Source organism: Canis lupus, chromosome 20 (genome assembly GCF_048164855.1).
Source record: "Canis lupus baileyi chromosome 20, mCanLup2.hap1, whole genome shotgun sequence".
NCBI classification, from domain to species: Eukaryota; Metazoa; Chordata; class Mammalia; order Carnivora; family Canidae; genus Canis; species Canis lupus.
This window is the reverse complement of record NC_132857.1, coordinates 55482559-55506322: the sequence shown is the minus strand read 5'-3', so window position 1 is coordinate 55506322 and position 23764 is coordinate 55482559. Positions and strand designations below refer to the sequence as shown.

General features: G+C 44.8%; 1 protein-coding gene across 8 annotated transcripts in view; it reads right to left on the bottom strand.

Moving 5' to 3' along the window:
• The window catches only part of EPC2 (enhancer of polycomb homolog 2), a 127489-nt gene extending 104333 nt beyond the window's left edge, over nt 1–23156 (bottom strand). For 2 of the 8 annotated variants that reach the window (XR_012013334.1, XR_012013335.1), the window contains exon 1: nt 12852–13084. Coding sequence is in view for 4 of the 8 variants with exons in the window: in XM_072789132.1 (XP_072645233.1) it covers nt 12852–13004 (153 nt within the window). In the remaining 4 variants the exon portion in view is untranslated. Of the gene's footprint in view, nt 1–12267; nt 12331–12851; nt 13085–23071 lie in introns of those variants that run through there. The other 6 variants (XM_072789132.1, XM_072789134.1, XM_072789136.1 and 3 more) reach the window with 5 other exon arrangements.
• Nucleotides 23157–23764: the final 608 nt, after the last annotated feature.

The window sequence follows — 23764 nt, the reverse complement described above, 5'->3', positions numbered from 1 at the left end:
CTTGTATTTTCTTCTGGGAGTTTCATGGTTTTTAAGTCTCACATTCAGGCCTTTAATCCACTCTGAGCTTATTCTTGTTTGGTGTAAAGAAGTGGTCCAGTTTTCCCACTATATTCTCGCCTCCTTTGTCACAGATTAGCTGACCTTACAAGTACAGGTTTATTTTTAGGGTCTCTATTCTACTCCATTAATAACCTACGTGTCTATTCTTGTACCAGTACCATATTGTTTCGATTACTACAGCTCTGTAGCATATCTTGAAGCCTGGGATTGTGATGCCTCCACCTTTGTTGTTCTTTCTCAAAACTGCTTTAGCTATTTCAAGGTTTTTGGGGCTCCATACAATGTATTATTTGTTCTAGTTCTGTGAAAAATACTATTGGTATTCTGATAGGAACTGCATTAAATCTGTACATGGCTTTGGGTAGTGTGAACTTTTTTTTAAGTAGGCTCCACACCCAACGTGGAGCCCAATACAGGGCTTGAACTCATGACCCTGAGATCTGGACCTGAGCTGAGATCAAGAGTCAGATGCTTAACCAACTGAGCCACTCAGACATTCCAGGAATATGAACATTTTAACAATATTGGTTCTTCCAACCCATGAGCAGGAAATATCTTTCCATTTGTTTGTGTCGTCTTCAATTTCCTTCACCAATGTTTTATAGTTTTCAGAGTACAGATCTTTCACTTCCTTGGTTAAGTCTATTCCTAGGTATTTTATTCTTTTTGGTGCAACAGACATCTTTCCAAAGACGACCTACAAATGGCCAAAAGACACGTGAAAAGATGTTCAACATCGTTATTCATCAGGGAAATGCCAGTCAAAACCAAAATGAGGTATTACCTCAACACCCGTCAGAATGGCTAAAATCAAAAATATAAAAAATAACAAGTGTTGGTGACAATATGGAGAAAAAAGGAACCCTTGTGCACTATTAGTGGGAATGTAAATTGGGGCAGTCACTGTGGAAAACAGTATGAAGATTCCTCAAAAAATTAAAAGTACAATTACCGTATGATTCAGTAATTTCCCCACTGGGTATAGGAAACAAATCTATTAATTTAAAAAGATACATGCACCTCTTATGTTTACTACAGCTTTATTTACAAGCCAACAGCCAAGCTATAGAAGCAATGCAAGTATCCATAAATAGATGAATGAATAAGGAAAATGTGGTGTGTACACACACACACAGGAATATTACTCAGCCATAAAGGAGAATAAGAACTTGCCATTTTTGCAGCATTATGGAAAGACTTAGAGAGTATAATGCTAAGTGAAATAAATAAAAGACAAATACTATGATTTCACTCATATGTGGAATTTCAGAAACAAATGAACAAAATAAAAAGAGAGACAAACCAAAAAAAACAGACTCTTAAAATACAGAAAACAGGGATCCCTGGGTGGCGCAGCGGTTTAGCGCCTGCCTTTGGCCCAGGGCGCGATCCTGGAGACCCGGGATCGAATCCCACGTCGGGCTCCCGGTGCATGGAGCCTGCTTCTCCCTCTGCCTGTGTCTCTGCCTCTCTCTCTCTGTGTGTGACTATCATTAAAAAAAAAAAAAAAAAAAGAGTTGCAACAAAAAAAAAAATACAGAAAACAAACTGGTAGTTGCAGAGGGGAAAGTAGAAAAGTTAATAAAGGAGAGTAAGAGTATACTTATCTTGAAAAGCACAGAGGAATATATACAATTGCTAAACTGCTATATTATACACCTGAAGCTAACAAAGTATGTTAATTATACTTCAGGAAAAAAAAATCATTTTGAGAAGTTTTATCAAACTGCAAGGAAGTCCAAGTCACAAAAAGTTAAGAAGCCTTGGAAATGGTTCTTAAATCAGATGCAACAGCCCCCATTTGGAAATTGAAGGAGAAACCTTTAGAGGTTATCCCAATTGGAATGCTATCAGAATAAGCAGGCAGGGTATTAATAAACTTACTACTATGCCTGTGACAGTCCCATAATCCAACAAATTGTAATACCAAAAATGTGCCAGTCAAGAAACATCTCAAGGATCAAATGGCAAGATACCCTCTTCAGTACCATGTTTTCCAAAGTTTCCAAACTTAAACGTTCATCCCAGAGTGCACTGGTATATTAGAACTTCTCTCTTCATTTAAGTCTCTAGTATACACACCCACTAAACAGATTTTCATCACTTGGACACCTGGGTGGCTCAGCTGTGGAGCATCTGCCTTTGGCTCAGGGCGTGATCCCAGTTCAGGGATCCAGTGTCATATCGGGCTTCTTGTGAGGAGGTTCACAAGCAGCCTGCTTCTCCCCCTGCCTATGTCTGTGCCTCTGTGTCTCTTATGAATAAATAAATGGAATCTTTAAAAAAAAAAAATTATCACTAAAACTGATTTTCCCCCATGACCAACTAAATAATCCAAGGAAAAAAATCACTTCTAAAATCAAATACAATATTTAACTATCAATTATTCAGGAGTCAAGTATTACTCTGAGGATTAGCTAAAGATTTAGTTTGCTGCTAATTTTCAAAGTCTTTAATTTCTTAAATCATTTTGATTGTTAAATGTTCTACCAAGAACAGAGATGGAAAGAGGAAAATACAGTATCTGCTAATGTTTGACAACCCTACAAATATACTTAATTGACTGAAGAAAAAATATGAAACTATACCACAAAATAATGTATGGAGATACTCTGTATTTTCTTTTCTATATTCCTTCACATTTATTATCCTGAATAACTGAAAATTGTTATTAATAAAAAATTGCAATCGCCTGTATAAGGCACTGACTTACGTCTACCAAAAACATTAACCTAAGATTACTTTTTGAAATACTCCTCATTAAACAGATGAAGCAAAGTGGCTTAATGAGATGAAGTAATTTATCTTGCCCAGAGGGAAAGTGACAGAGGCCACGACTATGGACCCTATTTGTGGTTTTGTTTTTTTTTTTTTAAAGATTTTATTTATTCATTCATAGACACACAGAAGAGAGGCAGAGACACAGGGAGAGGGAGAAGCAGGCTCCATGCAGGAAGCCGGACGTGGAACTCTATCCCAGGTCTCCAGGATCACACCCCAGGCTGCAGGCAGCGCCAAACCGCTGTGCCACCAGGGCTGCCCCTATGGACCTATTTGTGAACACAATTCTGAAGTACCAACTTCATCAAAACAGTACTACAAATAAGGGCTGCTTGTCCACTCCCCAATCAACAACCTCATATCCTTTGTCCAGACTCCTCCGAAAAAAGGGAAGTGAGAAAGCCGGAAGATATGAGTTAGAGAGCTAGCAGAGAGCCTTTCACTCTGCATTCTTCTGACTGCACAGTGGTATCAGCTGGCAAGAAAAAAGAACCGAAAAGCATATATAAGAGAATGGTGCTGTGGAGAATGTAGAAGTGACGTCGACGTGTCCTCCTCCACTGTTAAATCCGTAAAGAACGATGCTGCAAGGTGACTACACAAACCCAAAGTTCTGTTTCATTCAAGTGTAGACATGGTGAAATATAAACAAAGATCAATTTTAAGATAAGATCAAATAATCACGATGGACCTACTATTATCTACATTGGTCTCTTCCTGGCTTATTCCTATTACCCCTTCCTCCTCCATCTATCCCCTACACATCCATTACTGGTTTGTTTTGTTTTTTTCCATTACTGTTTTTCTACTTCAATTCTACTTGTAATAAAATGAAGCTGCAGAGCTGTACGTTTAAGAATACAACCAAATTCAATCCCAGTGTCCAGTATATTGGTCACTGCCTGTGTTCTAAACTTTCTATCACTTAAGTGCCTGGGTAGGTATCCAGCCTGTACCGAGTAAAATGAAGACAGCATACCTTCCTTAAGGCATCTGGTCTAATTGGGAAAATAGGTGTCTATTCTTTCACTGTCTCATGCATATATCCGTACCTATCTACACACACCACACACACACACACACACACACACTCTCCTCCTCTCAAGTGAGAAACATGAGGTACTAGAAAATTAAACTTAAATGGTATGGGCTAAAAGCATACCAAAATTCAGGACACAGCAGCAGTAAGAGTAGTAAAAACAGTGAAAGAAAACCTCACGAAAGCAAAGGAACTGATCATCTCCAAAACATACAGAGTGGACTTCTCTATTGATCTCTAGGAAAACTGAGTATCAAATAATAGATAAATGTAACTGAACCTCACAAAAAAAAAAGGACTCTCAACCAAATTAGCAGCATCTCAATAAATAACTTTTTAAAATTTTATTTTAAGATCTCATTTATTTATGAGAGAGACGGGGGGCGGGGGGCAGAGACACAGGCTGAGGGAGAAGCAGGCTCCATGCAGGGACCCGACGTAGAACTCGATCCCGGGAGTCCAGGATCATGCACTGAGCCAAAGACAGATGCTCAACCACTGAGCCACCCGAGCGCCCCAATAAATAACTCTTTAAAGAGTTAAAGCTCACCTACTAGGAGCTTCCTAATATTTAGTCTCTCACTTATTAGTTCTTTCCATCTAATTAATATTCTGGACAATATGCCTAGTAGGTAGAAATGTGGATTCACAGATGCTACTAATTTTTAGATCCAAAGTACTGTAAAGGTCACTCAATCCAATTCGATTTCACAAATGAGGAAACTAAGGGCCAGGAAGGTTAAGTGGTATCTTTGAGGTCACACAAAACACATCCCTTACTACTCTGAAAATTAGTATAAAGGGTTGTTATGTTTTCTTTAAAAAGATTTTGGAGACTTCTTCTATACTCCTTTAATTTCATTTTAAAAAGGCAATACACATTCTACCATTTTATTGTAAAATATGTAAAACATTGTTATCTAATTACAATACTTTCCAAATTTAAGGTTTGTAAAAACACCCTAAGTTCGTAAACTCACCTTGGGTCAAACCATGAATTAAAATAATTTAACTTCGGAGGAGGGTTGGGGTGGGGGTGAATGGGTGACGGGCACTGAGGAGGGCACTTGACAGGATGAGCACTGGGTGTAATTCTGTATGTTGGCAAATTGAACACCAATAAAAATTAAATTTATTTATTATTAAAAAAATACTGTTAGGTGAAACGTTAAAAAATAAATAAAAAATAAAATAATTTAACTTCAAAACCTTTGGTCATTATGTTACATACATGCCAGGAGTAAATCTCTAAAGGGCCACTACCTGACTAAAGTCTCATTCTCAAGGGTAGCCCTTAACGGCACATGTGTACTAACAAGCCCCAACCCCCACCTCTACCTCCACACACGTAAGAATTACAGGTGCACAGATACCTGATGCAAGCCAAACCAATATGCCCTCTAACACCAGGATCTGGGATTTTTGAAATGAAAAAAATGTAACAATGATGAGAATAATAGCTAATATTTATTGACTGCTTACTGAATGCCACAAATTGTCTCAAGCACACCACAATTCATCCTCTCTAAAACCTTATGAAATCTTATAGATCAATTTAACCTGCTGGAGGACTCAAAACCATTCAGTCTGGCTCCAGAACATTTGCACTTAATCACTACCATACGCATACTACCTCTCAAAAGGTTAGGAATTATTAAAAAAAAAAAAAAAGATTAGGAATTGTTAATTTAGTGATGTTAATGTTACTTGCTGCTAAAGGGCCCATAGCTGCCCTGGTTCCTCACTTTCCTAAGCCTTGACTGTTGAAGCATTCTTTAGGATCTTTGAGACCACACCCAGGAATCTTTAATGAAACTAGATTTGGTTTCTGTTACTTAAAACCAATCTAATGATCCTACCTGTTAAATATTTTTAGGCCTCATTTTTAGAGAACTGATACTGCTGAAATCTAAACTTAAACCATAGATTAAATGTGTTGGGACGCCTGGGTGGCTAAGTGGTTAATTGCCTGCCTTGGGCTCAGGGTGTGATCCTGGAGTCCCAGGATGGAGTCCCGGGATGAAGTCCACGTCAGGCTCCCTGTATGCAGCCTGCTTCTCTCCTTCTGCCCATGTCTCTGCCTATGTCTCTGCCTCTCTCTCTCTCTCTCTTTCATGAATAAATAAACAGAATCTTAAAAAATAAATAACTTAATTAAATAAAATCTTTTTTAAAAAATGTGTTTACAAGAAGTATTCACCTCAAAGCCTCTTTCGTATCATTCCCTGAGGCAAAAACTTTTAATGACTCTTCCTTGTTACAGAATAATAAATGACAGAACAGTGGAAATGTAATAAACTTTAGGTATCACCTAGTTCTCAAGCCACTCACCGTATAGATGAAGCAATACAATGGTAAAGATCAGAGCCCTAGAGTCAATCACTCATAGGGTCTGAGTTCAAATACTGGCCTTACTATGTTCCAGTCCAGTTAAGAGATGCCATGGTCACCTTTTCTAAGTAAAAAGGATCAGTTTCTTATTCTAGAAAAGAGACAATAGCACCTACTACACATCCTGCCATTTTAATGAGTTCTAAACCATCTAGTGAGTTTAACTGAGTGCCTGGCACATACAGCACACTCACTAACACACATTCAATAAATGGCAGCTGTGATGGTAGGGATGAAATGACCTGAGGCTTGGAGAAGGTAGCCAACTCTCCCAGATCTTTTGGCCACTAAGAAAAGAAACAAAACTAGAAACAGACTTCACACTTGCAAGTCCGTGCTCTTTTTTTCTACACCATCCTACAAATCCCTGGGCCTAACGTTCTAAACTATCTACAATCTGGTATAATTCTACCCTTTTCTCAACCTTACCTCCACCTTAACTTTTATTCACCAAATATCTGCTGAGCGCCAACTTTGTTGTAAACAATTTCTAGAGGTATCTGGGTGGCTCAGCGGTTTAGCGCCTGCCTTCAGCCCACCGCCGGGATCCTCCATGGAGTCCCAGGATCGAGTCCCACATCCGACTTCCTGCGTGGAGCCTGCTTCTCCCTCTGCCTGTGTCTCTGTCTCTGTCTCTCTCTCTCTGTGTCTCTCTTGAATAAATAAAATCTTCAAAAAATAATAAAAGCAAAAAATAAATAAATAATTTCTGGTGTTGAACATACAGCAGCACAGAACAAAGGAAGGGGGGAGAAAAGAGATAAAAGTCATCTGTGTTTCCAAAAAAGGGAGAAAGAGCTAAGAGAATAACATGCTCAGAAATGACATAGAGCTACCTTCCTGAAGTTTCAGGATGATGGATTGAAAAGGACAGATAAAATACATGTACATTGGAAGAACCTTCAGTCTACTTAATATCCATAGAAATTGTTTTTTTTTTTAAGAGATGTATTTATTTATCTGCGAGAAAGAGAGGATGTGAGTAATTGTGAAGTGGGAGGGGCAGAGGGAGAGGGAGAAAGAGAATCTTAAGCCAACCCTGCATGGAGTGCAGAGCCCCATGTGGGGCTTGATGTCAAGACCCTGATTTCACCATCTAAGCCTAAACCAAGAGAAGGACGCTTAACCCACTGTGCCACCCAGGCACCCCAACATCCATAGAAATTGCTTTAAACATTCCTGCACAAAAGTATTTGCTTCAACACTGTACAACCAAACCCAAAAGCCCAAATTGCTAAATCTCCCTCCAACCCCTCTAGACGTTCCAGTAAGTTCTCTCTCTCAACCATACTGACATTTAGCTTTTTCTAATGCTCTTTTTGTCAGGTCGACTTAACTTGGTAGCTTTTGCTAACTTTCCAAATATATTTTTGACCTCAATGACTCCTTTAAGTTCCCCAAAGTCAAGATCTGTATCATATTCTTTTAATTTTCATCCTAACAACACTCCAGTAGATAGCCTTACATATACTTTTAGACATAGTTACCCCTTTAAAATAGTTTCCTAAGGTCATACTTAAATTAACACCTGACACTCTTGATACCTGGCCACTATTTGCTTTTGTTGAAAGAATAAATGCTAAATGTTCTTACAACGTCAGCTTACAAAATTTTATTTTATATCCTCTCTAGAACCCTATTTTGAAACATGAAATGTATTAGTGCCAAAAATAACTGAGAAATGTGAGAAAGACTGAATATATTCCTACTCTATCCCTGGAAATGTCACTTCAAATATTAAAATAACACCAAAATTAGGCAACTAAAACATAAAAGGAGAAATGGCAATTCAAATCAGTCATGGTCTTTTTCTTTAAAAATAAGCAGATTTATATGCTTCATACAGATTTTGGTTCATTTTACATGTTACTATGAAGATATATTTACATAAATTTACACACATCCATGACAATAATACAACATAAAAACTAGTATTGCACCCATACCTATGCATAAAAAAGTTCTATGTTTAAAGGAGCCTCTCATTCAAGAGGAAAAAAGAAAAAAAAAGGCTTAGTATTTAGGTATATGTTGTACCAAACTAAGAAACCAAAAAGAATTTCCAGAAGACTAATTTACCAAATTCTGGTATTTTATACACACACACACACACACACACACACACACAGTTTCACAAAAATATAGACTTTGATATAGGAAAAAAAAAATTAGAGGTTCATTCAACACTGAACCATCATTTATTTAGCAAGCATGTATATTATGTGCCAGGCACAGTTCCGGATACTCAAGAGTATATTAATGAACAAAATATGCAAAGATCTTTGCCCTTATAAAGATTACGTTCTATTAGGATAAAATCTAGATAATAGAATAGTTTCCCACAAATTTCTTATATCCTTCAGACAACAAAAACATTTAGATAAACACAATGGTGCCAGTATAGGGAAGCAAAGCTAACAAACTTCTAAGGAAAAAAAAAAAGAAAAACCTTTTGCCAAAGGCAAAAGTCACACACAGTTAAGTGACCAAAAAAACTATACTTAGTAATTTAATATTCCAATCAAATCAATGTCATCTTTCAAAGTTCCGAAAATTATAAAAAGTAAAACATTATTTACAAAACTATAATGAACTTGACAACAGTTCAGAAGATAATCTGTGGTTCTGTAAGAAGTCAGTATGGGGATCCCTGGGTGGCGCAGCGGTTTGGCGCCTGCCTTTGGCCCAGGGCGCAATCCTGGAGACCCGGGATCGAATCCCATGTCCGGCTCCTGGTGCATGGAGCCTGCTTCTCCCTCTGCCTATGTCTCTGCCTCTCTCTCTCTCTGTGTGACTATCATAAATAAATAAAAAAATTTTTAAAAAAATATAAAAAAAAAAAAGAAGTCAGTATGAAGCCTAGTGGTTACAAGAATGGTTTCTGTGATATTAAAGGCAAGGGCATGAATGCTAGCCCTACCAGTTACTAACAGCGAGACCCTCAGTTTCTTCATCCATAAGCCAGAAATAATAATTTCTGTTACAAGGATTAAACGAAAGCCAGGAACAGGAAGCAATTCAAATATCCAAGTGTATGAATATATTATATATCAACTCACTAGAATACTATTCAGTAATAAGGAACGGACTGATACATGTAACAAGGATGAATCTTTAATGCATCATGCTGAGCAAAAGAAGCCTAACACTAAAGTATGTGAAACCCATTTAAATGAAATTCTAGAAAAGACAATACTGATCTACAGGGAGAGAAAGCGCATCTGTAATTGCTGAGAACTACTGAGGGAGAGGGACTGACTTGCAAAGGAGCACAAGGGAACTTAAATGTTTGTTTGAAATGTTGCTTCATCTTGACTGTGGTGGCATCTCCTCGGGTGTACACGTTTGCCAAAACTCATCAAACCCTATACTTTAAATGAACACATTTTATTGTATGTAAATCATAACCTCAAAAAAAGTGAACTTTAAAAAGAATTGAATAGTATGTGAAGTTCTTAACGCAGTAACTGAGACACAAGAAGTATTCGAGAAATGGTAAGGAACATCAAGAACATCAACTACCACTATGAAACACTAAGGGGGCCATGGCAGCACCACCGACCACCTCATCTTTCTCGTTGCTTGAATCGTAAACAAACATATGTTTACAGTATTTGACCTAAATCATGTGCCATGAAGAGCTCTACAGAGATCAAGTTTAGGAGGATGCCAACTGGCAGACTTAGGCAAAAGACAAAGAAAATAAGGAAAGGGAAGAAAAGAGAAGATGGCTGCATGTCCAAAAGAGCTAAGAGAAAGAGAGAGTGCTATCAATGCCAAAGAACACCTAAATGATCTAAGTATCACCAAAATGTAACTCAAAATTGAGTCAGTGACTCCATAAACAAAGTCTAATAATAATCCAACAGATACAGTCCTTGATTTTACTGGGGAGCAGGAAGGAGCGTAAGATCCACGAAGGTGATTCAAGTGAAGTCAAGGGACTCCGCCAACCACGCAGGGAGGGAGTCACACTGTGGACAGTTTAGAAATGCAAAGAAACAATTACAAACCCACAGGTTTTTGGTTTTTGCCTTTTTACAAGTCTACAATTAAAAGAAATGCTTACAAATGTAATTAGAACATGTTGAAAATGGAAGTTGAATTGAAATAGAACTCAAGTGAAACACAAACCATGTGGGAGATTTATACTTTACTGCTGCTTAGAACTGTCGATCAAGGAAGAACATTTACTTAAAGAATAATTCTGCTAAATAACGGAAATCCTGTAAATAAGACCAAAAGAACTGAATTGGCTTTCACTCCTGAAAGCCTAAGTCTTCTGACTCACATGTTAACTTAAAAGAGGAAAAGAGAAAACGAACACCCCACCTGGACATCCTGGGAAGCAAAAGACTTGGCTACAAATCAGCGTTTGTTCAGTTTTGTTTTGATTTTAAGTAAAATCGGATTTGTAACATCAAAGAGGCAGGAAGGCCAGGACCAAGAGAAATCCTGGGTGTCAACTCTAACTCCGTCAGAAGGTGATTTCTTTTTTCTTCTTCCCTAAAATTGGGCAGCTGAAGCAGGCTCCTGAAAATAACCCAACGTAATGTAACTTCCAATCTCTAGATGGGAAACCACAACTTTTACTGAAAAAGTCAATAGTGAAAGGGTTAACATTTATTTTTAATATATCACCAAAAAAAAAAAAAAAATAACTGAACTGCAAGTTTTCTTCCTAAACTCAGATAAACACCAAGATACACGTGGCAAACTAAGGAACTAAAGCAATAACTATATTGCTGATCACTGTTCACAGAGAGCGATTTATATTCCAGGGGCTAACTGTTCATTCTACAACAAGTTTCCTGACTTTAGTTCTTCCCGAACCAAACTAACTGGATCCAAGTAACTACGTACATTATCGGTACTCTAAGCCTCCTAAGTTACCTCTCTCCCCTTTTGTCAAAACCCATACATAAAATGCTCACAAAAATTTAACTTTGTGTCATGCACACTTGTGTCTTTTAAAGTTCAATTAGGGATCCCTGGGTGGCTTGGCGGTTTAGCACCTGCCTCCGGCCCAGGGCGTGATCCTGGAGCCCCGGGATCGAGCCTCACATCGGGCTCCCCGCATGGAGCCTGTTTCTCCCTCTGCCTGTTGTCTCTGCCTCTCTCTCTCTCTCTGTTATGAATAAATAAAAATAAAATCCTAAAAAAAAAAAAAATAAAGTTCAATTAATTCCCGTGCACACTATGACCTTATTTTAACCAACCTTCCCATGGAAAATCGACCTAAGTCAGACACAAACTTTGTTTTACGCGCAGAACGCTCTCACGTGACTTGGACCTCCATCTACAGCAAATACTGGGCTTTCCACCTCGCCACCCGAAAAGCCGAGCACTGAATGTTCACGTCCCACTATGTTGCCCATATTCTTTTTTTTTTTTTTTGGGGCTGAAAGTTCACGACTTTCAAGGAACCAGAGACCGAGGCGGACGACACGAGAGCAAACCCCAGCAAGAAGGTCGTGATAACCGGGCCATGGAAATGAGGTCAGCCCCCGAGCAGCCAATCAGAGGCGCGACAGCGTTTCCTGCAATATTAATAGCCAGAGGAGGAACACCAATCCGGGACACCCCCGAGCCGTCCCTCTGACAGGCACGGGCGCCGGGCAGCCAATCCACGCGCGCCCGGGGCCGACGGCGAGGCGGGACCGCAGGTTCATTGAAGAAATTGGTGAGGCCGCCGTTACTAGGAACTTCGCACGCAAACTTTGCCGCGGCTCCTTCCACCCTGTGGACACAGGGGAGGTCCGTGCGGAGGCGACACGAGTCCCGTGGAGGGCGACGGGGCGGAACCGCGGGCGCCCCACCGCGAGGCACCCACAGCCGCAACTTGCAGAAGCGGCCGGTCCCGGCCGGGGACCGTGCTCGGGGCGGGAGGGGGGGGGGGGCCGGGGGGGGCGCGGACGGGGACGGGGACGGGGGCGGGGACGGGTGGCCGCGCGGCCCCCTCCCCCCTGGCCCGCCCCCCGCGCGCGGGTTACCTGGCCACACGACGCGGACGTTCGTTGGCGACGCGCTTTACGGTCCATAAGTCATTTCAAAGGGGCCCGAGGGCACGACTGACTTTGAAAGCGGGGAGGCGGGAGGGGGGGAGGGGAGGGAGAACGAAAAACAACCAAAAACAAAACAAAACAAGAAAAAAAAAAAAGAGAGAGAGAGAGAGAAAAGAAAACAAAAAAAAAAAAAGGAGAGGGACTGTGTCCTAGCGCGGGGCTGCCGCGTGAGCCGCTGAGGTAACCCCGCGGCGGGGGGGGGGGGAGGGGCGGGCGCGCGCCGGGCGGCGGCGGCGGCGGCGGCGGCGGCGGCGGCGGGGCCCCCTCACGGCGGTGGCGGCGCGCCGAGCTGCCGGCGGCGCGGGGACGCAGCAACATGGCGGCCGCGGGCGCGCGGGCGCTGCGCCGGCCGGCGGGGGCTACGCTACTCCGCCGGCGTAGGGTCCCGGGCGCGGCGGCGGCGGCGGCGGCGGCGGCGCCCTCCAGCGAGCGCAGAGCGCGCTGTGAATGGCGCGGCCCGACTGACAAAGGGGAGGGGGGAGGCGGGGGGGGGTAAACACTCGCGTCCCTACCGATTCCTCCTCCTTCTCCATCCCGGTGGGCATCTGGGGCACGGCCCGGTTGATGGAGACGCAGTCGTTGAGGTCAGGCATGTCCTTGCCGCGGTAGATGGGCAGCGGCTTGGCGGCGTCCAGCGCCCGCGCGCGGAAGGAGAGTTTACTCATTGTCTCCCCGCCTCGCAGGAGCGGCCCGGGCGGCGGCGGCGGCGGCGGCGGGGCGGGCGCGGAGGGGGGGCAGGACTCCCGCCGCCTCCTCCGCCTCCTTCCTCAGTGCAGCGCGGCCGGCCCGCTCCGCCTCCTCCTCCTCGCTGCCCCCGGCCCCCGCATGGGCGCCCACCCCGCCCGAAAACAGCCCCCCGCCGCCCGCGGCCGCCTCCGCGCGCTAGATCCGCCGCTCGCCCGCCCGATCCGCTCCCTGCGCCATGGCCAACATGGCGGACATTACCACAGCGGCGGCGAGCGATCCCGGCAGCCCGCGCGAGAGCGCGCCCCCGCCGCGGGCACGCGCGCCCCCGCCCCCCCCCCCCCCCCCCGCCGGCCCACCCGCTCCTCCGCGCCGCGGCCGGCCGGGAGCGTGCGCCGCCTCGGGCCGCTCGGGGCCCCGCCGGGCCGCAGGTGCCAGGTGCGCCCCGGCCCGCGGCCTCTGCCCCCGCCGCCGCGCCGCCCCGCTCGCCCGGGCCCGAGGACGGCGCGTGGATGCCCTGCCCGCGAGCGCCGCGGCCACCCCGAGCCCGAGCCCGCGCCGACCGGGCGCCGGACGCCGGACGCCGGACACCTGGCGGCCTCGGGCCGCGCATCCCCGGGCCGCGGAGGGCCGCCCCGTGTGCCCGCCCAGCAGACGGCCGAGCAGCCCTGCGCCCTGCAGCCTGCAGCCTGCACCTTGCAGCCTGCGCCCTGCGCCCTGTCGCCTCTGTCCTGCAGCCTGTGCCCTGCACCCCGCACCTTGAGCCCTGCAGCCTGCAACCTGGGCCCTGCGCCCTGCACCTTGCAGCCTGTGCCCTGCAGCCTGCACCCTGCATTTGCACCCTGCAGCCTGCGCCCTGGCCCTGCACCTTGCACCCTGCAGCCTGCACCCTGCACTTTGCGCCCTGCACCTTGCGCCCTGCAGTCTGCACCCTGCATTTGCACCCTGCAGCCTGCGCCCTGGCCCTGCACCTTGCACCCTGCAGCCTGCACCCTGCACTTTGCGCCCTGCACCTTGCGCCCTGCAGTCTGCACCCTGCATTTGCACCCTGCAGCCTGCGCCCTGGCCCTGCACCTTGCACCCTGCAGCCTGCACCCTGCACTTTGCGCCCTGCAGCCTGCGCCCTGGCCCTGCACCTTGCGCCCTGCAGCCTGCACCCTGCATTTGCACCCTGCAGCCTGCGCCCCTGGCCCTGCACCTTGCACCCTGCAGCCTGCACCCTGCACTTTGCGCCCTGCAGCCTGCGCCCTGGCCCTGCACCTTGCGCCCTGCAGCCTGCACCCTGGCCCTACAGCCTGCGTCCTGAGCCTGCACCCTGGCCCTGCACCTTGCGCCCTGCAGTCTGCACCCTGCACTTTGCGCCCTGCAGCCTGCGCCCTGGCCCTGCACCTTGCGCCCTGCAGCCTGCACCCTGCACTTTGCGCCCTGCAGCCTGCGCCCTGGCCCTGCACCTTGCGCCCTGCAGCCTGCACCCTGGCCCTACAGCCTGCGTCCTGAGCCTGCACCCTGGCCCTGCACCTTGCGCCCTGCAGTCTGCACCCTGCACTTTGCGCCCTGCAGCCTGCGCCCTGGCCCTGTACCTTGCGCCCTGCAGCCTGCACCCTGGCCCTACAGCCTGCGCCCTGAGCCTGCACCCTGGCCCTGCACCTTGTGCCCTGCAGCCTGCACCCTGTCCTGCCCCAGGGAGCCTAACCTGATGACCCGCCTCGCCTCCACCGGGAAGATGCTGCTGGCAGCAGCGGGGCCTAGCATTTGAGGCTGCAGATGCAACAAGTGCCCTTGAACCTGCCACCCAAACTCCTTAGAGTTATTTAGTGGATGGTAGATATATTTCTCTGACTTCAAAAACAGGCTTCTCAAGAATTCAACTTAGTTCTAAAAGTCAACCAAGACAGCGCATGTTTCCAAAGCAGCAGATGAGGGTGTGAAATAGTGGTCATGGTGGGAGAAGCAGTTTGAAATAAAGTCCCTGCCCTCATGGAGCTTTCCCATTAGTAAGATGACTGGATGGTTGGAAAGAGGAGTAACGATTAGAGACGGGAATAGTGAAGAACTGGGCAACAGCAAAGATAAATGATGGAGGGGAAAATTAAAAAGTGTAAATACTCAGGGCGCCTGGGTGGCTCTTCTGCTGGGGTCATGGTCTCAGGGTGGTCAGATTCAGTTCCATTCTGGGCTCCCCCAGGCTGGAGCCTGCTTGCAATTCTCTCTCCCTGCTCCCCCATCCTGCTCAGGCACACAACCTGTCTCTTAAAAAAAAAAAAAAAAAAGTGTAAATACTTTACACAGGAGATGACAAGGGCAGTAGAACATGATTAGTTACCGAATGAGTCGTCCAGGCAACGCTTGCCATAAGAGATCAGAGAAAAGAGACATTACTTTAGCCTGAACTGGTTAGAGAAAGTTCTAAAGAAGAGGAGAAATGGGGCAGACTCAAAAAAAGTATCAAGACTTGTTGACATCAGCTCTGGTTAGCTGAGAGTTTCTCAGTTGGTCTTTAAGCATTACAGCTTTTGTACAAAATCCCTGGGAAAATTATAACGCATTTTACAATTTTCTAATAATTGATCAATATCCTGTCAAGCTCAGAGAAAAGTAGGTAGTTGGCTGAAGTCCAGAGTGAAAAAAAAAATACATCTACAGTCATTTCTCTGTGACATCAAAACTCTCTTTTCCTCCATTATCTCCCCCTCCCCACTTATTCCCCTTTCCCTTTTTCCTCTTCTTCCTCCACCCTTTTCTCCCCACCTCCCACTTTGAAGGCAAAATGATGGACATGGACTTCATGGCACCTAATAGCCTAATGCATTTGGCCCAGCCAGACTTCCGGCATTGTTTAGCAAGGCTGAAGTGTTCTCCATCCACTTTGTTGTTGGAAACAGTGGAGGTGCGGGGACTCACTGCATGTGAGCAGTACCTTCCTCGGGCTTAGGAGCATGTCCTGCTCCGAATACTCTCCTCTGGAGCAGTTCTAGTTCTCTGCAAAGAATAAGATCTCGTTGGTAGGGGGTCAACACTGGATTCAAGCCTGCAAGGGGGCAGAGGGAGCCACAGTTGAAGAAATGAGTCATCCAGAGCTTTTTTCCGGGTGCCCAGCATTTCTCAGGTTCAAAAAGGATACCTTTTTTTCTATATATTTCTTGTTTCTCTCTCTCAAGAAGAGAACTTTGAGTACCTATAATATGGCCGGCACTGCAGTAGTACTTTATGTGTAGGATCTCAGTCGGATTGTGCTTAATGCTCATTATAACCCTATGAAGAAACGTTCTGATTTTACTAATAAGGAAACAAGCACAGACAGTTCATTTGCTAAGTCTCAACACCAATAACTCACAGAACTGGGTTCAAAATCCAGATCTAGCCTGACTCCCAAACTCTTCTCATCAGTGCCCCCTGCTTTCCAAGCTTTTCAGTTTATTGACCATTCATTAATCTAGAGTTGCTCTTCCAAATTAGTGAGACCTTCCGATAGAGTCATAGCCCAGAACCTCAAGGTGCCTTAGGAGGGCAGGAGCAACACCTGCTCTGCTAATCGCTAGATGTCCAGTCCTGTGCCTTACATGGAGCAGGCCCGACATATATGTGTTGACTGATATTCCCTGGAGAAATTTAGTGATACTGGGATCCCTGGGTGGCTCAGCGGTTTAGTGCCTACTTTTGGCCCAGGGCCTGATCCTGGAGTCCCAGGATCAAGTCCCACATCGGGCTCCCTGCATGGAGCCTGCTCCTCCCTCTGCCTGTGTCTCTGCCTCTCTCTCTCTCTCTCTCTCTCTCTCTCTGTGTGTGTGTGTGTGTGTCTCATGAATAAATAAGTAAAATCTTTAAAAAAAAAAAGAAAGAAAAGAAAAGAAAAGAAAAGAAAAGAAAAGAAAAGAAAAGAAAAGAAAAGAAAAGAAGTGATACTGACCCCATTCCCTTCCAGCTCGGAGTTTACATACCCTATTGGCCTGTCATCCAACCCAGCCATCGCTGACAAGATTTGCTCTTATTATGGCCTAGCCTGAGTTTTAGGACAATTAAAGCAGTTCAGATGAACCTTTTTGAAACCTGAAATGCTGTTATAGTAACAGGTTTTGACTAGTAGTTCTTGTTTTATTGTTCTTTATCGTTGACCCTGTAACAGATTTCTTCCCAAATCTCCACTTTCCTCTTGCCCTGTAGGCAATGATTATATAGCTGGCAATAAAATAGTTTGAGGCAGATGACAAACACAGTATGCTTTTCAAGGGGGGACACAGCCTGTGTATTCTTGGCTTCCAGTTCAGTGCCAAAAACAGAGTGCCTCTTTCGCATTTGGAAATTAGATTTTATTAGTATACAAAGACTATTTTTCATGAATTGATTTCTAATCTATTTGTTAAATACCCATATACTTGTTAGAGCTAAAAACAGAAAATATCTTTTCAACTTTTGAAGTAGGTCCTGTTATGTTTTTATCAGAACCTATTTCAAATGATTGTGCTGCCTAATGGTTTAATTTCCACATACAAAGCACTGAGTACAGTTGTCCTAAAATAGGTCCACTTATATATACCCCAAGCCAATTCCAAATGGCATGCATTTAGCCAAGCAAGTGTAATCTATAAACACCTAAGAACTAGAAATAGTTTGGGATGCCTGGGTGGCTCAGCCGTTGGGCGTCTGCCTTCAGCTCGGGGTGATCCTGGAGTCCCGGGATCGAGTCCCACATCGGGTTCCCACATGGAGCCTGCTTCTCCCTCTGCCTGTGACTCTGCCTCTGTGTGTGTGTGTGTGTGTCTCTCATGAGTGAATGGATAAAATCTTTATTTTTTAAAAGATTTTATTTATTCATTGGATAAATTGTTTTTTTAAGAAAAAGAACTAGATACAGTTTTAAAGTGGCTGTCTAAATATAGTCTAGATAAGAATAAAGGTCAAATAACTGTGAAGATTGGGATTATATTCCATTTTCCATTTCCCTGTACAGCAATCAGGGCAGGCAGCTTCCAAATAATGAACAAATTACTTTTTGAAAGAAACCTTAAAACTAGTAAACACAGTTGCTATTCAACTATTTCAGAGTTTTGTAAATGTCACGTTCTTTCTAATTGGCTCCTTATTTCAGCAAACCCAATTGAAAGTTAATTGGGTTGGTATGTGAACTGCATCCCTCCCCTCCCCTTATGTTCCCAGCAATGAGCCCAGTACCAATAAAGCTTCGTTGTTTTCCATATGTAATCTGAATGTGGGGTCTGCATTCATTACCATCAGCTGGAATCAGCCCCCTGGTCCCAGTGCTCTTTACTTGAGGCAACTCTGAATCTTCGAGGCATGGGGACGGAGACTGCAACTCAGGGGTGACATGCCAAGCATCTACTACCACCTTTATATTCGCCACAGCGAAAAAACAAGATGCTAAATAAAAATGTATGACTGTAGCTCAGTCTCTTAGCAGCATCGCTCCTCTCAGACCTGGTTGGAATCACAGGGTGCCACCTTGTGTATAAGCCGACGATGTACTTCCCAGTTCCACAAAGAATCCAGATAGACTCAAAAATAATCAGCCCCAAAGCTCTCTATTTTATTAATCGAGGAAAAATGAAACAGATGTCATTCAAGGAAACAGATCGGAAAACACACAGTCCCCCAGAGAGTCCATGACCCCCAGTTTTGAACCACACTACAGCCTGTCTCCTTTTTTGCCCGACCCTGACCACTAAACACCCCTCATGTCCCACACATGGACTAGATTGCTGCTGTTCACTCAAGCTCTTGATGCAGGCACCAAAAATTAATAAAGCTCCTGTGGCAAAGCTACTGGATTCAACTAGGACAGCTATTTGTGTTCAAACAGCAAGCAAGCTCCCTAGATTTAATTTCAGGACTTTTGATTTCTGAGAGGGACTAGCTCCATCAATGTGATGAACATGATCCTACTTAATAAAGTGCTGAGTTTGGGTTTTTCTGTTTTGTTTTTTAAGATTTTATTTATGTGGGATCCCTGGGTGGCGCAGAGGTTTGGCGCCTGCCTTTGGCCCAGGGCGCGATCCTGGAGACCCGGATCGAATCCCACGTCAGGCTCCCGGTGCATGGAGCCTGCTTCTCCCTCTGCCTGTGTCTCTGCCTCTCTCTCTCTCTCTCTCTCTCTCTCTCTATCATAAATAAAAATAAAAAAATAATAAAAAGATTTTATTTATGTAGTCATAAGAGACACAAAGAGGCAGAGACATAGGTAGAAGGAGAAGCAGACTCCCTACGGGGACTCAATCCCAGGACCCTAGGCCGAAGCCAGACACTGAGCCTGGCTCCCAGGTGCCCAAAGTGCAGAGTTTGAGACAGGGAAACACAATAGGTGGAGCAAGGTCATGGGTGGTAAAATCGGATCCTTTCCAGTTCAGCTAGCTACCTTGCCCTTGAGAAATTCCACACTTCTCTAAAATCAGTACAACTGCCATTCAGTTGAAACCACCATTACATTCCTGGAACTGACTGGGCCTTTCATGTTATTTTCAGGAGCGAGTTGGAAGAGCCTGGTGTTGGGGGCTACAGGTACACCCCTCGTGTCTGTTTAGGTCTCCTGGGACATCTATGCCTCCCAGTTGCATTCCCTGGCCTCTTCTGTTGTACATCTTTTTCTCCACAAGCATCTCTGAAAGGCAACTCGGAAGGTGTTTCTCTCTCCCTGTGAAGGCGGCGTAGTCTCACTGGTGTGCTGGCCCTTCTCACACAACTGAAGCAGGCTCAGAGCACCAAGGGGTCCGACGTGTTAGCCAAGAGAAGTTCGTTGTCAAGAACCGTGGGTTACTGGTGTAAAGGTGGCTCCCCTCGCCTGTTTTTTAAATCTCTACCCCCACCAAAGGACTAGGGTTTATAAACACAGATTTGTGAATGGAATATGCATTTGGAATCCTGAATTAAAACTGGTGAATTGATTCCGTAACTGCCAGCGCCTTTTTAAAATTTTATCTCTGTTGTGCCCCAAAACAAAATGACCTGTTTCCTAAGAAAAGGTTCTGGTATTAGCATATTGAGAGCCCCTAAACAAGAGCTCCTGGTATTAGCATACTGAGAGCTCCCTGAGCTCCAGAGTGACTTGTTAGGAGGCAGAAAGGAAAGCAATTTTATGTCTCCCAAGTTAAAAAACAGGTCTGCTTGTCTTTCACAAGCTATTAAGAGGTGATTTTGGAAGAGGAAGAAACAGAAACCATTGAAATAAAATACCCTAATTACCTAGATATTTACTGGTTCACCCACACCCCTCACCCTATTTCAGAAAGCATTTCAGGTGGCTTTCGCGAGGAGCTAAAGTGCCCAAGGGTAGCATTTGGGCTCTAAATTTCCTGGTTAACATGAAATTTCCTAGTCACGTGAAAATAGGAAAGCTTGTCGGCTTCACAGTTCATAATACCCCTTAGATACAATGATTGATCAGGAGATTTGTAATTGTTCCTGGTTCTAATCAGAATATCCAAGAGTTCATAAATAGAGCAACTGGGTGGTGTGACGAACACCTCAAGAGTGTCCTTATAAAAGACACAAAGAGGGATCCCTGGGTGGCGCAGCGGTTTGGCGCCTGCCTCTGGCCCAGGGCGTGATCCTGGAGACCCGGGATCGAGTCCCACGTCGGGCTCTTGGTGCGTGGAGCCTGCTTCTCCCTCTGCCTATGTCTCTGCCCCTCTCTCTCTGTGACTATCATAAATTAAAAAAAAAAAAAAAAAGACACAAAGAGACACCCCAGGGCTGTTTCTTAGAGTGGTTCTTCCATATCAGCTGATGGCATCATATGCAATCTAGCACAAACAATCTGGCAGGGGTTAGAATGTCTGATGCCATGAGCCCCACCCCAAGCAGATCTGGGCTTGGAAATCGACTCCATGGACTCCAAGCAATCCTCCCTAAAGAATGTTTGTCTTTCAACTGTCTCCTGATAAATGGACTCCTGTCTCCTGTGGCTCAAAATTGTGTCCTGCCACAATTGCCTAAAGCGTGGCTTTTCTAAGGGTAGACCCAGGGACGCCTGGGTGGCTCAGGAGTTGAGTGTCTGCCTTCAGCTCAGGTCGGATCCCACATCAGGCTCCCTGCAGGGAGCCTGCTTCTCCCTCTGCCTGTGTCTCTGCCTCTCTCTCTCTCTCTCTCTCTCACGAATAAATAAAATCTTAAAAAAAAAAAAAAGGGGGGGTAGACCCATATGCCCTAAGTGACTGGAAACAAAGAGGCTTACCAAGGACCAGTGCCTGAGTAGGAAGTTGTCCCTCCTGCTCTTGCAGTGAGCTTCAGGTGTATCCACTGGCAGGACCCAGAGGTAATTTTGCCTTTGCATAAACAAGGTGTGCACACTGCTATCTCGGGTTAGATGGTATGGCTAGGGGGACGGAGGGGGACACGGAGAAAGGGTGTCCTTGCTCACCGCATCTCATTCAACGGCTCTTCTTTGCCTGTTTTGTTTTATAGCTCCGATTCTGCTTCCTTTATCTTGTTGGCCTTTACTTAGAGCAGCCCCGTCTCTGCTACTCACTACAGGCAGCTTTTGTAGCCCAGCAGTGGTGCCAAGGCTGGTTTTGAAGGAAAGCGAGCTTCAGACTGTCCTCTTTTAAAGGTAGACATTGGATCCTCAACTCAGCGCCATCCAGAAGGCACTTTTGCACCAAGTCCCCCCATCTTCCACACTTACCCACTCCAGCAATCCTTCACAGCACTGGGCTTTCCCCTCTAGCACTGGTACACAGGCCCATGCCTACGGAGGACCCAGACTTGCCATTTTAGGTTAACTTAGCAGAACAAAGGGATGTTGATTTGAAGGAAGGCCAATTCTTCCCCCCACATGGAAGCCTTTCACTAAGCCTGGGGACAGTTGCAGCTCAGTGTGGAGCTCGGTTACTTGAAGGTCCTACTGATTTTCTTGGTCCTTTCTCCTACTACTTGTCTATTTCATGGGGATAAAATGGCCTAAGTAGTATGTTCCAACTCATGTATGCAATAGCTCCAGCTATTTAAAATGTGCCAGAGTGGTTAACCAAAGAAAACAACATGTGAAACCTATTTTAAGCATAGAGATAATTCTGGAATATTCTACCAAAATATTCCCTCTAGTGAGGGAAATGAGATTGCAGGGAAAGGGGTGGTGGTAGAGAGAAATCCTTACTTCTCACTTCATAAAGTCCCTCTGTAGGGTTAAATAATAATTCTACATAGATGGTTGAAAAAAATCATGAAAAAAAAATAAGTCAGATAATGGAGCACACTTGGGCTTTGGAGAGAGACAGAGCTTGTCTCCATGTATTCTATGACCCTTACTATGTTTCTTAACCTCTGTGACTTTATTTGTAAAATGGGGATACTGTGCCTGTCTCATAGGCTCCTGATGAGAACCAATGAGATAACATGATACAAATTGACTAAGACGGTGCCTGACAAATAGTAGAGGCCCGATCAACATTGAAACTATAGGTTTTTTTTTTTCCCTTTGCTCTGCCTTTTTATTTATACGGCTTGAGATGATTCAAAATAGAACTGTAGCACATATGAGATGAAACCTTGAGTTTCTGCTTTGGTTTACAGTTTGTTTCAAACTTTTTAATTTAAAACTAAACTAAATGGAACATTCCTCCCACCCCCACCCCCACCCCCACCCCCAATAACACCTCATTCCCTGGCCCTATTTCGGTTTCAAGCATGGAATGGAACTATTATTCAGATCATCTCATCGTGGCCATAGGGTCCTGCCAAAGAGGCAACACTAGATCCTTCAAAAAGAGGAGATCTTATCTTTATTAAGGATGGACATACTTATGTCTAAATACCTAATCAAACTCTCTGAAAAGTCCAATTTATTTTTCATTTTCCAAAAGTTCTCTTCGATAACTAGGCTTAGATGAATCACATGACCTTAAGACCCATATTTGAGAAAAAGGATCTGCTTTTCCTTCCTTATTTCTGCTCACCTCCCATCCTCCCTCCTTCCGTCCCTTGCTTCTATTCTCTTCTTATTTTAGGAGATTCTGAAGCTAATTTTTAAAAGTTAAAGTTTCTATCTGAATAGCGACAGGGTTAGCTCCTGTTCAGAATCATGAAGGGATGGGCTACTTACCCTTGAAAAATCCCATCATAATCCCGGGAGCTAGCTTGTCTTGTCTCAGAGTTTATGTTCATCTGTAAAATAATGCTACCATGTTCACAAGTGAGGTCATAAAGGATATTAGCAGGAGTCATAATACGGCATACTGAGAGGCCTTCCAAAAACATTTACAAATGTTTGAATATAATATTTGTCTGTTTCCAACAAATCTGTCAGAATGTATCCACCCTAATGTGTGCCCTTCTACGCATCCACCTTAGCTTTGTAAAGAGCCAAATATCTCTCACAGTCAGAAACTGCTGACTAAAATTCCATTTGACATTGTGGGGCAAGATGGGTGGGGGAGGGCTCCACAGAGGAAGAAGGTAGTAATCCTGGTTTGCTTGCATGATTTGTAAGCTATCTCCTTTCCAAAAATAGAGTTCCACAAATACAGTAAACTCATCCAACTTTCAGCTTCGGAGGATCAGTCTGATTTGGATGTCTGCGTGCAGGTGTGCATATTAACCCAGGCCTGTCGCCGACTGACCTCTCCTTTTATTATCCATTGATATAATTTAATTTAGAGGAATTATTATTGGAGCATAAGCCCGGTAGTCTTGGTTTTACCAACCTTTCCTGACTCCTGAAATATAAGAAAATTCTCCCGATAAGAGTTTACCCAAAAAAGAGCAAACGTCCTTCTCGGTGCTATGTTGCCTTACA